The sequence below is a fragment of the Sapajus apella genome, unplaced genomic scaffold (genome assembly GCF_009761245.1).
Source record: "Sapajus apella isolate SASKATOON/1434 unplaced genomic scaffold, GSC_monkey_1.0 scaffold7, whole genome shotgun sequence".
NCBI lineage: Eukaryota > Metazoa > Chordata > Mammalia > Primates > Cebidae > Sapajus > Sapajus apella.
The window spans coordinates 18,514,126-18,527,943 of record NW_022436947.1 but is presented as its reverse complement, the minus strand read 5'-3'; the positions used below and the strand labels follow the sequence as shown (position 1 = coordinate 18,527,943).

The window sequence follows — 13,818 nt, the reverse complement described above, 5'->3', positions numbered from 1 at the left end:
CTCTCTCTGTTGCCAGGCACCAGGCTGGAGTGCAGTGGCATGATCTCGGCTCAATGCAATCTCTGCCTCCCAGGTTCAAGCAATTCTCCCACCTCAGCCTCCAGAGTAGCTGGGACTACAGGTGCACGCCACCATGCCCAGCTAATTTTTGTATTTTTTTTTTAGTAGAGATGGGGTTTCACCATGTTGGCCAGGATGGTCTCGATCTCTTGACCTCATGATCCGCCCGCCTTGGCCTCCCAATGTGCTGGGATTACAGACATAAGCCACCACGCCCGGCCATTTCTTAATAATAAAAATGTGTGATCGTCATTTAAAATGTACAAAACAATAGAATTGTGTACCACAAGCCTAGAAATTCTAAGAGCATTGCTTCATATTTCAGAATATTATTGTTTACACTGCATCTCTTCTGCAGTGTATTTAAATAACCAAAGTGCAAGAGAGAAGAAAAGAAGCATCTGCTTGACATTATTTCTGTCACCTCCACTACAAGCTACTATAAACATGACCTCCTAAAACATACAACTTGTGAAACGGCACTCTGCTTTTCAAAACAATACTTCCAACTGTGCTGGGAATGTTTTAACCTGCAGAATTGTCATTTTCAAAAGATATTCTGTGATGAATCTATATGTATAAATAAAACAACATATTCTACAGATCTGATATCCAAAAGAAAAATAAAAAATAGGTGGCCTTAATAACTAGTGATAAAGACAGCCAAGAACTCCATGGACCATCAGCTTATCTAATTTTAAAAAGTATTTAAATTCCCAGCAAAACTTGCTAATGGACCTACAGAAACTAAATTGACCTATTTTTAATCTTCTCTTCCCCAGTCTCTCTGTAGCTGATGTCATAGGGATAAAATAAAGTTGTCCTAGAAGCAAAAGTAAGAGAGATAAGTATAAAATGTGAAACTAGGTAACACTCTTCCAGGAAAACACTGACCACAGAGTTAGGAGACACTTAAGCATGCGTAGTTTATTAGAAAATGACGCTGGGCAGTATGGTGAAACTGGGAACCATAAGGCACCAAACACAGAGGAAGTCATGGGATGCTAACCTGAAATCGATAACAGAATTCATTGTAAAAAATCAACTGCATGCTGGGTATGGGGGCTCATGCCTGTAATCCCAGCACTTTGGGAGGCCGAGGTGGGTAGATCATGTGGGTAGATCATGAGGTCAGGAGATCGAGAGCAGCCTGGCTAACATGGTGAAATCCCATCTCTACTAAAAATACAAAAGCTAGCCAGGCGTGGTGGCATGTGCCTGTAATTCAAGCTACTAAGGAGGCTCACGTAGGAGAATTGCTTGAACCTGGGAGGCAGCGGTTTCAGTGAGGCGAGATCATGCCACTGCACTCCAGCCTGGGCAACAGAGCGAAATTCAGTCTCCCAAAAAAAAAAAAAAAAAAAAAAAATCAACTATATTCATGCCATTGAGATCATTCCCCACTTTCCATTTCTTAGGTGAACATTTGTTTTTCTAGTTTTGCTTGCATTTAACATTATTTAATTGCTTACCATTTTGTGGGTTAGCTCATTTGTTGCTTTAATATTTCTCTGTTAATAAACAGAGAGACCTAAAAGTAATCCTGTATGGCTAACTGCTTTTTTGATACCATAAAAATCCTTTAATTCAATACGTATTTATTGAGTCAAGTGTGTGCTACGCACTGTTTAGTTACTTTCAATACGTCGGTAAACAAAAAGGAGAAAGAAATATTACCTTCCTGCAGCTTACATTCTAGTAGAGAAAGCAAGATAATTAACAATAAACATAATAAATAACTGAACTATATGTTAGTTGGTAAATAGTATGGCAAAAATTGAACTTGGTAAGGGAATAAGGTATAGTGAGAGAAGTGAGATATGGGAGCAATTTTAAAGAGAAGATGAAATTTAAGTAGAGTTTTTCAAATCTGCATCTTATTCCTTTGGCTCAGTACAGTTCTTAGAAAAGATTCCTCCACTGGACCACTTCTAAGCCTGACTAATGAAATGTGAGAGCTTTAAATTGGATTAACTGCTTGCCTTTCAGAGTTTACTTAGGTTGAAATATGGGGTCTGAGGAGCAAGCCTTGCTTAAAGGGCTAGGGATAATTATTCAGTTTAGCTTTGCTGATGTCACAGGCCCTGGGACAAGTGGCATATCCGTTCTCTCTGGTGTCCTATAAACATGCACTGCATCATCATCACTTAACGTGATTTTACTTTGTTGCTGGACACATAACTCCTGCTTAAAATACTGTGGACACAGAGAACAGATTTGTATTATGCTATGGTAGGAAAATATCTGCCTTAGACAGACATAGCAACAGAGGATGTCAAAACAATTTTATAAATATGCAAGCTTCTCAGACCATGGAAAATAAAGTTTTAGCTTATATTCTCTGCCTAACAATCTACTGCCAACTGAACAGCCCTCCTAAACATATTGGCAATAAAGCACAGAATAACAATTCATCATTTCGCTTAAACATTGACTCAATACCTAATTTTGTTTTCAATAGGTAAAATATAATTAATAAGAAGTTAATTATTACAATTGTTTAAGATTTTTGAACAATAGAGAAAAGAGAATATGTTCTGAGCTTTTAGTTCTGAATGTTTACATGTAAAGATAATGGTAGATTTGTACATCATAAAAGTTATTTGCTCTACAAATTATTTTTTCCATCAATAAATTTAAATGATAGGTTGGGCATGGTGGCTCAAGCCTGTAATCCTGGCATTTTGGGAGGTGGAAGTGGGTGGACTGCCTAGCTCAGGAGTTCAAGACCAGCCTGGGCAATATAGGGAAACCCCATCTCTACTAAAAATACAAAAAAAATTTAGCTGGACATGGTGTTGCATGCCTGTAGTCCCAGCTACTCAGGAGGCTGAAACAGGAGAATCCCTTGAACCTGGGAGGTGGAAGTTGCGGTGAGCAGAGAGACTCAGTCTCCACAAAACTAACTAAATAAATACATAAGATAAACTCTTATTGGAAAAATTATAGTATAATTAAATGAATCATGTTTTGTATAAAGTTTTAAAAAATAGAAAAGAATTGACCGTTTATATTTCACTTAACAGGAGATCTGAGGCAGGAATGATAAGGAAATGCTACAGGTAACATGCGATGTAGTTTCAAATTAGACATCCTTATGTTAGAAGCCTGAAAAGTCTGAGAAGAAAGCCATTAGTGAAGCCATTTGGCAAAGCTGTTAGGTAAGCCCAGAATTGAATTTTGAGCCAAAAGAAAGCCTCATAGTTCTAATCTGACACTAAGTTTAATCTACTAATCTACAAATAAATCATTAATCATGAAATTAAGAAAGTGAGAAGCAGATGTCATCCTCAAGTTTGAATTTATCTCAGAGTTAAATATATGGGAAAAAAAGAATAAAAATAGAAGTTTTCTTTTCCTGCCATAAACTAAGCAAGTCAAGTTTCAACAAAGAAATTGAAAACTGTTCTTGGTAAGACTGTATTCACTTTTCTTTGTCAATCAGCAAATGAAAATGGCAGCATGGGGAACCAGCAGAGAGGATAAAAGGAAGGAGCTATAAACCTCAATGTAATTTTTGAGAGAGCTATGAATTAAAGTATCACATTGTTAGTATTTACTCATAGAATAAAAATTATGGGGAGGGGGAGCTTCAGTTTAAGCCAAATGGCGACCTGACAGTCCGAATTATTATGTTATAATCTTTTATTTTAATGCTTCACATAAATTCTTCTAAAGGTGTCTGTCAGGGGTGTGTGTTTGTGTGTGGTGGTGTACAAACTCATAGACATATAACTAGATAAGCCCATATGCATAGATCAGCAATGAAGAATTATGTAAAGCATCAACAGGAAGCTGTACAAAGAGTCTTAGTGTTTGGATTCCAGTGATTTGCATGAAATATGAAATTCTGAAGTTTTGGTGAACACAATTTTAAATGTATGACATTTGTTCCTGTTCTAATATGTATTGTCCCTGTAATAAAACTTGAAGTCCTGAAAAAGAAGACTTATCTGTTTCTCATCATCTGTGGTATCTAATAATGTACATTATAACTGGTTTGTTTGATATGATCCTAGAAAAATGATCCCACAAATAAAGTAGGTTTAAAAAGAAAGGTTAACCAAAAACCTGAAAAAAGTTCCCAAATTACAAAGAATTCACTTATATGTTGAATTGCTATTTCTACCCCAGTGTGTTTTGATGCTTATTTTATCAATGAATTTTTGTTATCCTTGTGTTTTTGAGACAGGGTCTTACTCTGCCTGCCAGGCTGGAGTGCAGGGTCATGATCACTGTTCAGTGTAACCTCAACCTCCAGGGCTCAAGCAATCCTTCTATCTTAGTCTCCCAAGTAGCTGGAACTACAGGCACACACCATCATGATGAGATACCTTTTGTTTTTGTTTTTTGGTTTTTTAGAAACTGGGTCTTGTTATGCTGCCCAGGCTGATCTTAAACTTCTTGGCTCAAGTGATCCTCTTGCATTGGCCTCCTAAAGTGTTGGAATTACAGGTGTGAGCCACCGTGCCCATCCTATGGTATCAGTAAACTTATACTAGCCTGACTGGCATAAAGAAGACTTGCTTTAAAACTTTTATTATTTTATTATTTAGTCCTAATACTATTGTTATATTCAAAGAAAAATTTGCATTCATTTGCATATACAGGTCGAATATCCAACAAATGAAGAATAATTTAACATCTCCAACATATATTGCACTGTTTTAAATTCTAACAGTTACCACAAAGGTCAGCAGAAATTATTATGCAGCCTTATTTATGCTGTCAGAGGCAAGAATAAGATAAAGCTACTTACCTCTAAGGTGAATGATAGTACCACGTCAGACTTTGACAGCTGAATCTCATTCTCATCCCCTATGTCCAAAAATGCAGAATTCTGTGAACGTTTTAATTTTTGTAATTTAAATTCTGGACCACCTTTTGAAACTGGAAGACTTTCCAAATTGGCCATTAGCAAATTCACTGAAGACCGCAGCTCTTCTATATACATATTCTCCATATCTTTTGCTATAAATTGGGGGAATTTTCTTTCCTTGAAAATAATTTGTAAAATAATAGTGTTACATAAGTCATATTTCAATTTTATCATAAAAATGTATGATGCATATACTTCACTGTCTTAAAAATTACAAAACTCTCAATATATCTACCCTACTTGAGTCACTAGGCTTTAAAATCCTCAGGCATTGGTATTTATGATTATATCTAAAGGTACTTCAGATATCTTATTGAGGACCACTGCAGAGCAAAATGAAAAAAATCACATATATTTTCACATTAACTTTATTTGTGATAAGATTTGCTTAAGGAAAAACGAACTCTGAAAACACGCATGGAAGGAAGATATTTTAGTGTATAGATGAATCTTAGTTAGCCACTAGTAGTTTTGCAATGCTTAGGATAACTGGTATGTAAGAAAATGTTGAGGACACAACTGCTTTGCCAGTTAGGAAACAAACATTTTAACAACAGCTCAATTTTTTACCACAGATATGCATTGCTGGGAGAGTATGCTTTCCATAAATAGGCATTCAAACCTAAAAACTTGTATTATTGAACAGTGATATGATCATATTTCTAAAATTAGTAAATGTTCACATTACATGAATGTGCCAAGATCTCTTGTGGCTATAAATTCAGTTTTTCACTGAAGGCTTAGAGAAAAGTGTAAAGCAAAAGGAAAATTTATGATTAAAAATGATTAAGGGAAAAAGTAACAATATCAATTTGGAAGATTCTATTTTCTTGCTAAATTAAATCGGCATTACCATTCAATACTTTGAACTCTGCCATCAGACTTGTTTCTTCTGCTCAATTAAAAGGACATTCCAAATATTGATATTTAGATAGTGCCAAATCGTTCTTAGAGAATATTATAACAAATTTATATTCTTCAGAACAGCAAATGAGAGTACTTTGTTCCCTCACACTCTTGGCTCTTTATTTAATGTTTGCCAACCTGGCACTTAGATTTTCTCTCTTAAAGACAAAGGGTACATAGTTTTACAACATAAAGCCCAGTATGAAATGATTGCCACTGCTCAGAACCGGCTGGAGGATGAAAGGCTAAAGCAGCCATCTTTCAAATGACTGCTGAATGCTCTAGAAAATCACTGCCTTTACTGTTGCCCCCCTTGACATCACTCAAAATCTAACCTAAGAAATCTACACGTCTCTAGTACGACTGGACAGCGTCCAGTGTGCTCCTGTCAACCTGCACCTAGTCTCTGACTTTCTTGCACCAGTTCGTTCATGGGATGGGAAGGAACATCTGACACCACTTCACAGATCAGTCCCAGAGTCTCAGGCCACCTGTTTTTCTTCTCCCCCAGGATAACCTTCACATATTTCTTTTTAAACTAATTTACATATAATCAAAATTAAAACTGCATAATGTCACAGATTAAATATCTACATTAAAAATTAACTTTCCCACAGAAGTTTCTTAAGCATCCTTTTAAAATTTCTCTACAGTTTGACGTAACATTCAAAAATAGCAAATTTGTATCCTTAAGAAAACGTGTAACTACCCAGCTATAGAATACCTGGGTTTCCTTTGACAGGGCAGGGCAGGAAAGGAATTGTTTTTAGAATAATTTTTCAATACAAGCAAAAGGGGGAAAAAAGTAAAATGATCCATAAAAAACATATGTTATGTTTTTGGATTAACTTTAAGGCTGTCAGAAAAAGCATCCAAAACTGAGAAATAAGGGAAACAATGAGGAGGCAGATCCTTTCAATCTCACATGGAAGTGAAGGCCATCCAATGATTGTTTGTGGAAAAGTTCTTAGTTCATCTTATTATTTATTATTGACTGAAGGTTCAAGACAATAAAGTTACATGTTACTTTGTAAAACTGCATCTGAAAGAGATGTAAATAATGTATGCCTGGTGAATAATATAAGTCAAAGTTTCAGTTTAAATCTGTATTAGAAATTAACCAATTTTTAATTGAATCCATTAATCTTATCTTAGTAATGCCCCCAAACACCTAGCTTCTCATATGCTCTTTGGCATGGTCTTAATATCTAACTTGTTTGCTTATTAACTATGCATTGCATAAAATCTCTATTGTGTGTCCATTTTATATTTGTATGAAAGTCATAATTTTTCCCATTAAAAAATTATAGTGTAACAAAGCAAAACACGAGCATATCATATATCTGAAAGTACTGATGTTCCAATGCTTTTCTTTCAAATTTTCAACATGTTATGGAAAATCTAGCATTAGGATGAGAAAAAATAATCTATTTGTATTTAGCTTTAACTATAAGCACTTCATTAACTATCATCTGTCAAAGAAGAGAAAAGCAGGCAACACCAAAATTGACTCTTTTATCAGTATTTTCAAATTTTTCAAGGAATAGACTATACCAGATTTTTTTTTCCTGAAAAAGCTCAAATACTGTTTTAAAGCTTTGAGGTTTATTGATAATATTTCAACACCTCTATTTAAGGTGCTTGTGTTGTCCCTCACTGGCAAACAACAAAACCAACTGTATATCAGACAATTATACATTTTAAATGTGTTCTTTTAAACTAGAATTGAATCAGAAATAGGATTATTTCTTGGTTGTCAAACTATGAGTCAGCTCTTATAAGTCATGTGTTCTAATTGGGTCCTCTGTACAGCATAGGTCACTAGTGGTCTTAACACACGGTATATACACACAAAAAATGTTGTCTTCTTTAAAAATTTTTTCTCATTATTCAAATATAATCACTTTTTCTTAAGTGCTCTTAACCTTCCACTAGATGACATCTTGGGTTCATATCACAGGATAGTTTCTCTAAGCTGATCTCTGCTGCTTCCCATGCCCCCATATTAATTTTTGGTTCTAATCTTAGCATAATGGCATCAAGTGAACTACTGGTTTTGAAGCTGGTTCCAATCCTAACTAAAATGCTGAAGTGTTTAGTTTTTTTGTTGTTACAAATTAGAGCAGATTCAGTTATTCTTGTCATATTGGTACTCTCTCTTCCTTTCAATTCAAATATGCCTTTGAGTGGGAGAAAACGGAGAGAGTCTATAAATAATTCAAGAATTCTTCACAGTCCTGGCTTTCTCACAAATATGCTAGCATATAAAGACTCAGTCATTCGACAGACATTCCCTGAGTGCCTGCTATGTGTTCTGCTCCAGGCCCCTGGATAGAACCAGGAAGATAATGCACAAAAATCCTCTGCTGCTGTGGAACCTATATTTTACAGACTTCATAAACAAGAAAATAATTTCTTATGGTAGAAAGTGGTAAGTACCATGGAGAAAAAGTCTAGAAGGGACATACAGTGAGTGGTTAGAAGGGCTGTAACTTTAAACAAGGTGTTTGGAGAAGGTCTCAATGAGGAGATGATGCCCTTTGAGCATAAAAGTGGATGAGGAAGTATGATGATTAATTTTGTTTGTCAACCTGGCTAGGGTATGGTGTCCAATTGCTAGGCCAAACATGAATTTAAATGTTGTTATCAAAATATTCTTTAGATGTGAATAACATTTACAATCAGTAAATTCAGTAAATCAGATCACCCTCCTATATCTGGAGTAGGTCTCATTCACTCAGTTGAAGGATTTATGAGCAAAGACAAAGGTTTCCTAACGAAGCAGCAATTTTGCCTCAAGACTAAAACACAGAAACACTGCCTGAGTTTCTTGTCTGCCAGTTCACCCTACAGATTTCAGACTTAAGACTGTAACATCAATTCTCACCTGAATTTCCACCCTGCCTACTCGTCCTATGAATTCTGGACTTGCTAATGCTCACAGTTATGGGAGCCAATTCCTTGAACTCAATCAATCTCTCTCTCTCTCTCTACTTGCCCTCCCACATGTGTGTGTGTATGCACATGCATGCTCTGCAGTTATTTTATAAATATATATACACATATAACATGTATGTATGTATAACATCTACTTTTTAATATTATGTACATATTTATTATATCTATCTAGATATAGGTCTACATATATGAATATATAGATAAATCTATTGGCTCTGTTTCTCTAGAGAACCTGACTACAGCAGGGAAAAAGCCAGGTAAATGTCAATGAAAGATAACTGCAGGTGAACAGCAGGCCCAAGGCCCTGTGGCAGGAAAACCAATGAGGCCACCATAGCCAAAGTAGATTAAGCAAGGGCATGAGCTTAGTGAAGGATAAAGTCAGAGGGGTAACAAAGACCAGATCATACAGGACTTTGTGGGCCATTTTAGGAACTTTTCTTTTTCTTTCGGCAACACAGGGAATCATCACAGATTTAGTGCAGAACATCACTGGCTGTTGTGTTAATGGAGATGAGTGGAATCCAGGAGACTAGTTAAAAGGACAGAACAAATGATCCAGACAACAGACAAAGATGATTAGACCACATTTTGGAAGGTGGAGGATGGCAGCCATCATCACATTCTGGAAATACTGTGAAGGTAGAGATAAAAGGATTTCCTGGTAAGTTTTGCATGAGGTATGAGAAAAAGGAATTAAAGATGATTACAAGTTTTTTGGTCTGAGTATCTTGAAGAATTGTACTATCGAGAACTGGCCTGCCTTGACCACTTGACTGGAAACTGTAACCTCCCACCACCTCCCTCCTACACTACTCATATCCTATTTTTTCTGACTTATTTTCTAAGTAACAATAATCACTATATATAATTTAGTTACATAGCATGATTACTGCTTACTGTGGGGCTATTCCAAATAAAATGTAAGCTCCACCAGGGCCTGGCAGAAATATTTTTGTCTTGTTTTAACTCAATATATCCCAAGTACCTAAGACAGCACCCAGCTGTATAGTTGGTGTTCAATAAATATTTGCTCAATGAATTTGATAGAAAAAAATAAGGCTCTAAAATGTTAAGTAACGTGCCTACTATTATATCTAGACAATAGCAATCACAAATTTGGTCACAGGTCTTTCTGTACATATTTGGTCCACTACTTCCTAATTATTCTTGGCTAAAGTACTAAAATCTGTATTTCCCTTGAAGCAGAGATTTTTGCCCTGCCGTTTTATTGTTATTACATTGTATTGTTCTGTGAAATGTGGAAAGGGGTGTTTCTGATTGCCAACTAACAGCTATTTATTAACCGCACTTCTGGCATTATCAGATTGCAGAAGCAACAGGATGCAAGAGAGCAAACCCAGGCTCTGGAGATGAGGCCTGTCTCAGCCACTTATTTGTTATGTAATCATGGCGAAATAAATAATCTTGTCTAAGCTTCAATTTCCTCTTCCATGAAATTAACTTCATGATATCATTTGCCCTTACAAGGTTTTAGGATTATTGTAGGAATGTAACTCAACAAGGTCAGTAAATTGTTATTAGCCTTAAAAACATTTTAAGAAGGCTGGGCGTGGTGGCTCAAGCCTGTAATCCCAGCACTTTGGGAGGCTGAGGCGGGTGGATCACGAGGTCAAGAGATTGAGACCATCCTGGTCAACATGGTGAAACCCCGTCTCTACTAAAAATACAAAAAATTAGCTGGGCATGGTGGTGTGTGCCTGTAATCCCAGCTACTCAGGAAGCTGAGGCAGGAGAATTGCCTGAACCCAGGAGGTGGAGGTTGCGGTGAGCCGAGATCGCGCCATTGCACTCCAGCCTGGGTAACATGAGTGAAACTCCGTCTCACAACAAGTGTCAAAAGAATAAAAATACCCTTCACAAAAAAAAAAAAAAAAAAAAAAAAAAAGAAAAGAAAAAGAAAAAAAAAAAACATTTTAAGAAACATAAGAGGGCTTCACTTTGGTGACCTTCAAGCAAAAAGCAATTAAACCTGCTTAATCTGCTGTGTCAATATTTTCACCAAAAGGTATCCTATTGTTAGAGGTATATTTTTGCCTCCCAACCCATCAGTTTCTTTCTCCATGCTTTTTCCACTTTATCAACATCTCTGATGAAACTATTAGAGTTCTCTCAAGGAGAGAACTAAACCTTTCTTCTGACTCAGCCTAGGAGTTTATGAACATGCCTTCTCCTTCTTAGACATGAATCTGAGAACATGTCTGAGGCTTTTCTTCCAGTCTCATAACTCTCTAGAAGGTCACTTAAACTTTATTCTAAAGCATCAGATATGACAATGTACCCAGCCTCAGGTACAATCTATATACAAGTAGGTGATTTTCAAATGCTGAACACAGATCCACTGTCCCGCCTGCTGCTGTCAGGCACAACTCTCCAGGTTCTTTGTTAGCTTGAGGTCTCAGAAAAGCAATTTCTTTTCCAGCCAGTCTCAGTACAGGATAGGATTTGGCATTAAAACATTTTCCTTTCTAAAGGTTCCAACAGCCGCAAGCTGCTTGGTTTCTACTATATGAAGTCCACATTCAAATCTCTAGAATGAAATAGCACCTTTGTAGAAACCCAGAGGACAAAAATAAGGCATGGTATCCTTTCAGCCACTGCCCTTTGTGTGACTGTAACTCTTTGGCCCCTGATTTATAGCACAATGTGTCTTCACTCATCTAGAGATTCTTCCCCATGATCTTACAATTTACTGACATTCTTGTTACCCAATTTCTCTCAATTTTTTTCTATATCATTGTTTATCTCTAATTTCTCAAAGTTTCCTCTGCTTTTTAATAAATATTTAAATGTTATTGGCATTTTTAAAACTGTATATATTAATATTTACAAATACACATTTACTTCACAGAAGCACAAAAATAATTGTTATAATTAGCATGGGATATAACTTCTTGAATGCTAGAAGAGCTCACTATCTTGATTTGGGAGGTAGCTGCATGGGGTGTATTCATAAACATTCATCAAATTGTAAACTGAAGATGTGTGCAGCTTATTGTATACATGCTATGAGAGAGAAAGAGAGACTATCCATCAAATATTGGAAGTTTTTGCTTAGCAGAAAGGAAGGGGAGAGAATCTTATGTTCAGAGCAATCAACAGCACTGTAATTGCATGTCCATTGAAAAAAATGAAAATTTTCATACCACTGAAGTAAGTTAATCAATCAATTCACTAAAGAATGATTTAGACAATTAGGTTCTATTCTTTCTAAAAACCTTAAGTACTAGAAAAAACTCATGGCTTTTGCCTGAAATCTATTTCTATTCACAATACATAATGATCACACAAATAAAGTAAGTACAATATAATGAATTTCTTGTGTCAAACATACTTATCTTCCAGACTTTCTACTAGATACTTCAAATTACATTTTTTCATGCATTTAGTCATTTAATTAAATATTAGTTGGAACCACTATGTGGCAATAACTATGCTGTATACTTACGAATATATTACATGATTTTGCAGGGAGGGGTTTTTTCTCCCTGGTTGTATTTTGCTTAGCACAACATTGAAACTCTTCTAGATATGGCAGTTTGAGAAACTCAGGCATTGCTTTAAAAAATTCTATAAAAGTTATCATTAAAATTAAACAGTTCACATATTAAGAATGAATATGTAAAATGAATAACATGCCCCATTTAGACAACATGCATTCAGATATTCAAGATTAAGAGGTCTCTGTGTGGAGAAGAAAATGTTTAAATTATGCTGGCTCTTTTTTTTTTAACCTATACAAAACACTCTTTCAGCTCACAGAAATCTAGGTAAAGAAAGGAATGGGGTATAGTATGTCCAAGTAAATAATTTACCTTTGCCATTTTATCTGCCAATTGCAGCCGGCCATCAAGTTCCCTTCGGATCTGGGCTGCTTGTTCATCTGCATTATCCAGCTTAAAAATAAAAATAAAACAGAAGTTACACATATGTGATTACTTAATGGCAGTGACCCACAGACTAAGGCAAAGATTAAATGACTTAAAAATATTTAATAGATTGTATCAAATATCTATTACAAAGAGAATACAGGAGATTGTTTCATTTGAATCCAGTTAAATTTCGTGGGTACTTTCTCATTGTGGTTTTATTCACGAAACCACAAAATCAAGAAATCCTTCTGTCTTTATGAAGGTCAATTCTAAACTGAAATTAGATTTCTTGATTTAGATTTCAAGAAATCTTAATTATTACAAAAAATTCTTTCTGCAACTCTTCCACAACAACAGTAAAACAAGAGGTCCTTTTTCCTTGAGGTTACATTAAGTTGTCATTTGGTTTATTCAGTCCATCCTTCTGTCTTTTGAAGGTCAATCCTAAATAGTTCCAGAGAGATGAATTTCCTGTTTTGTTCTTTCAAGTTCTTGTCATGTATTTCTTGAGGATGAGATGCTGAGTAATGTTTCACTTCTTTATACTTAAAAAAAAAATCCCTTCATTTTAATAAGATTGTATTAGTGCTAAACTATAAAAGTATTCTTTGACTGATATAACTTTCTACCATTTAATTCTTCATATACTCCTCATTCTAATACCAATAGACTAATACCGCCAAGAAATCCTTCCATTCTTTTACAGACTGGCACCATATTGACTGAAAACAATAAAAATGTTCTCTCATCAATTTTTTTAGAAATCTCCCATTTACATGGGAAATTTTCATTTCATGAAATAATCCTTAACTTTTGCTATAACTTCTTTTCACTTTACTCATGATACCTTTTCACCTATTCACTCAATATTTATTAGTTACTTTATAAAAATATTAAATTAAGGATGGTAAATATTAATTTTTCTCTTGACTTCTTCTCCTTTCACCCTCTTATCACAAAGAAGCCAGGACTGCACAATACACTTTAGTAAAGAACCATCTAAAGATTCAATTAGGACTGATCATGACATTAAACACCAAGGATGATAACAGTTTGTCCCTTTCCTGAAGAACTACAAATTAACCAGCTTACATTTTTAAAACACCCTCAAATTAGAAAGTC

The 13,818-nt window shown here is 35.4% G+C and overlaps 1 protein-coding gene across 22 annotated transcripts in view; it reads right to left on the bottom strand.

Annotated features, from left to right (window-relative positions):
* The window catches only part of CADPS2 (calcium dependent secretion activator 2), a 508,211-nt gene that overhangs the window by 252,733 nt on the left and 241,660 nt on the right, over positions 1-13,818 (bottom strand). For all 22 annotated transcript variants that reach the window (XM_032276147.1, XM_032276144.1, XM_032276140.1 and 19 more), the window contains exons 4-5: positions 12,640-12,720; positions 4,820-5,056 (exon numbers count right to left, since the gene is read on the bottom strand). In XM_032276147.1, the coding sequence (XP_032132038.1) occupies positions 4,820-5,056; positions 12,640-12,720 (318 nt within the window). The remainder of the gene's footprint in view (positions 1-4,819; positions 5,057-12,639; positions 12,721-13,818) is intronic.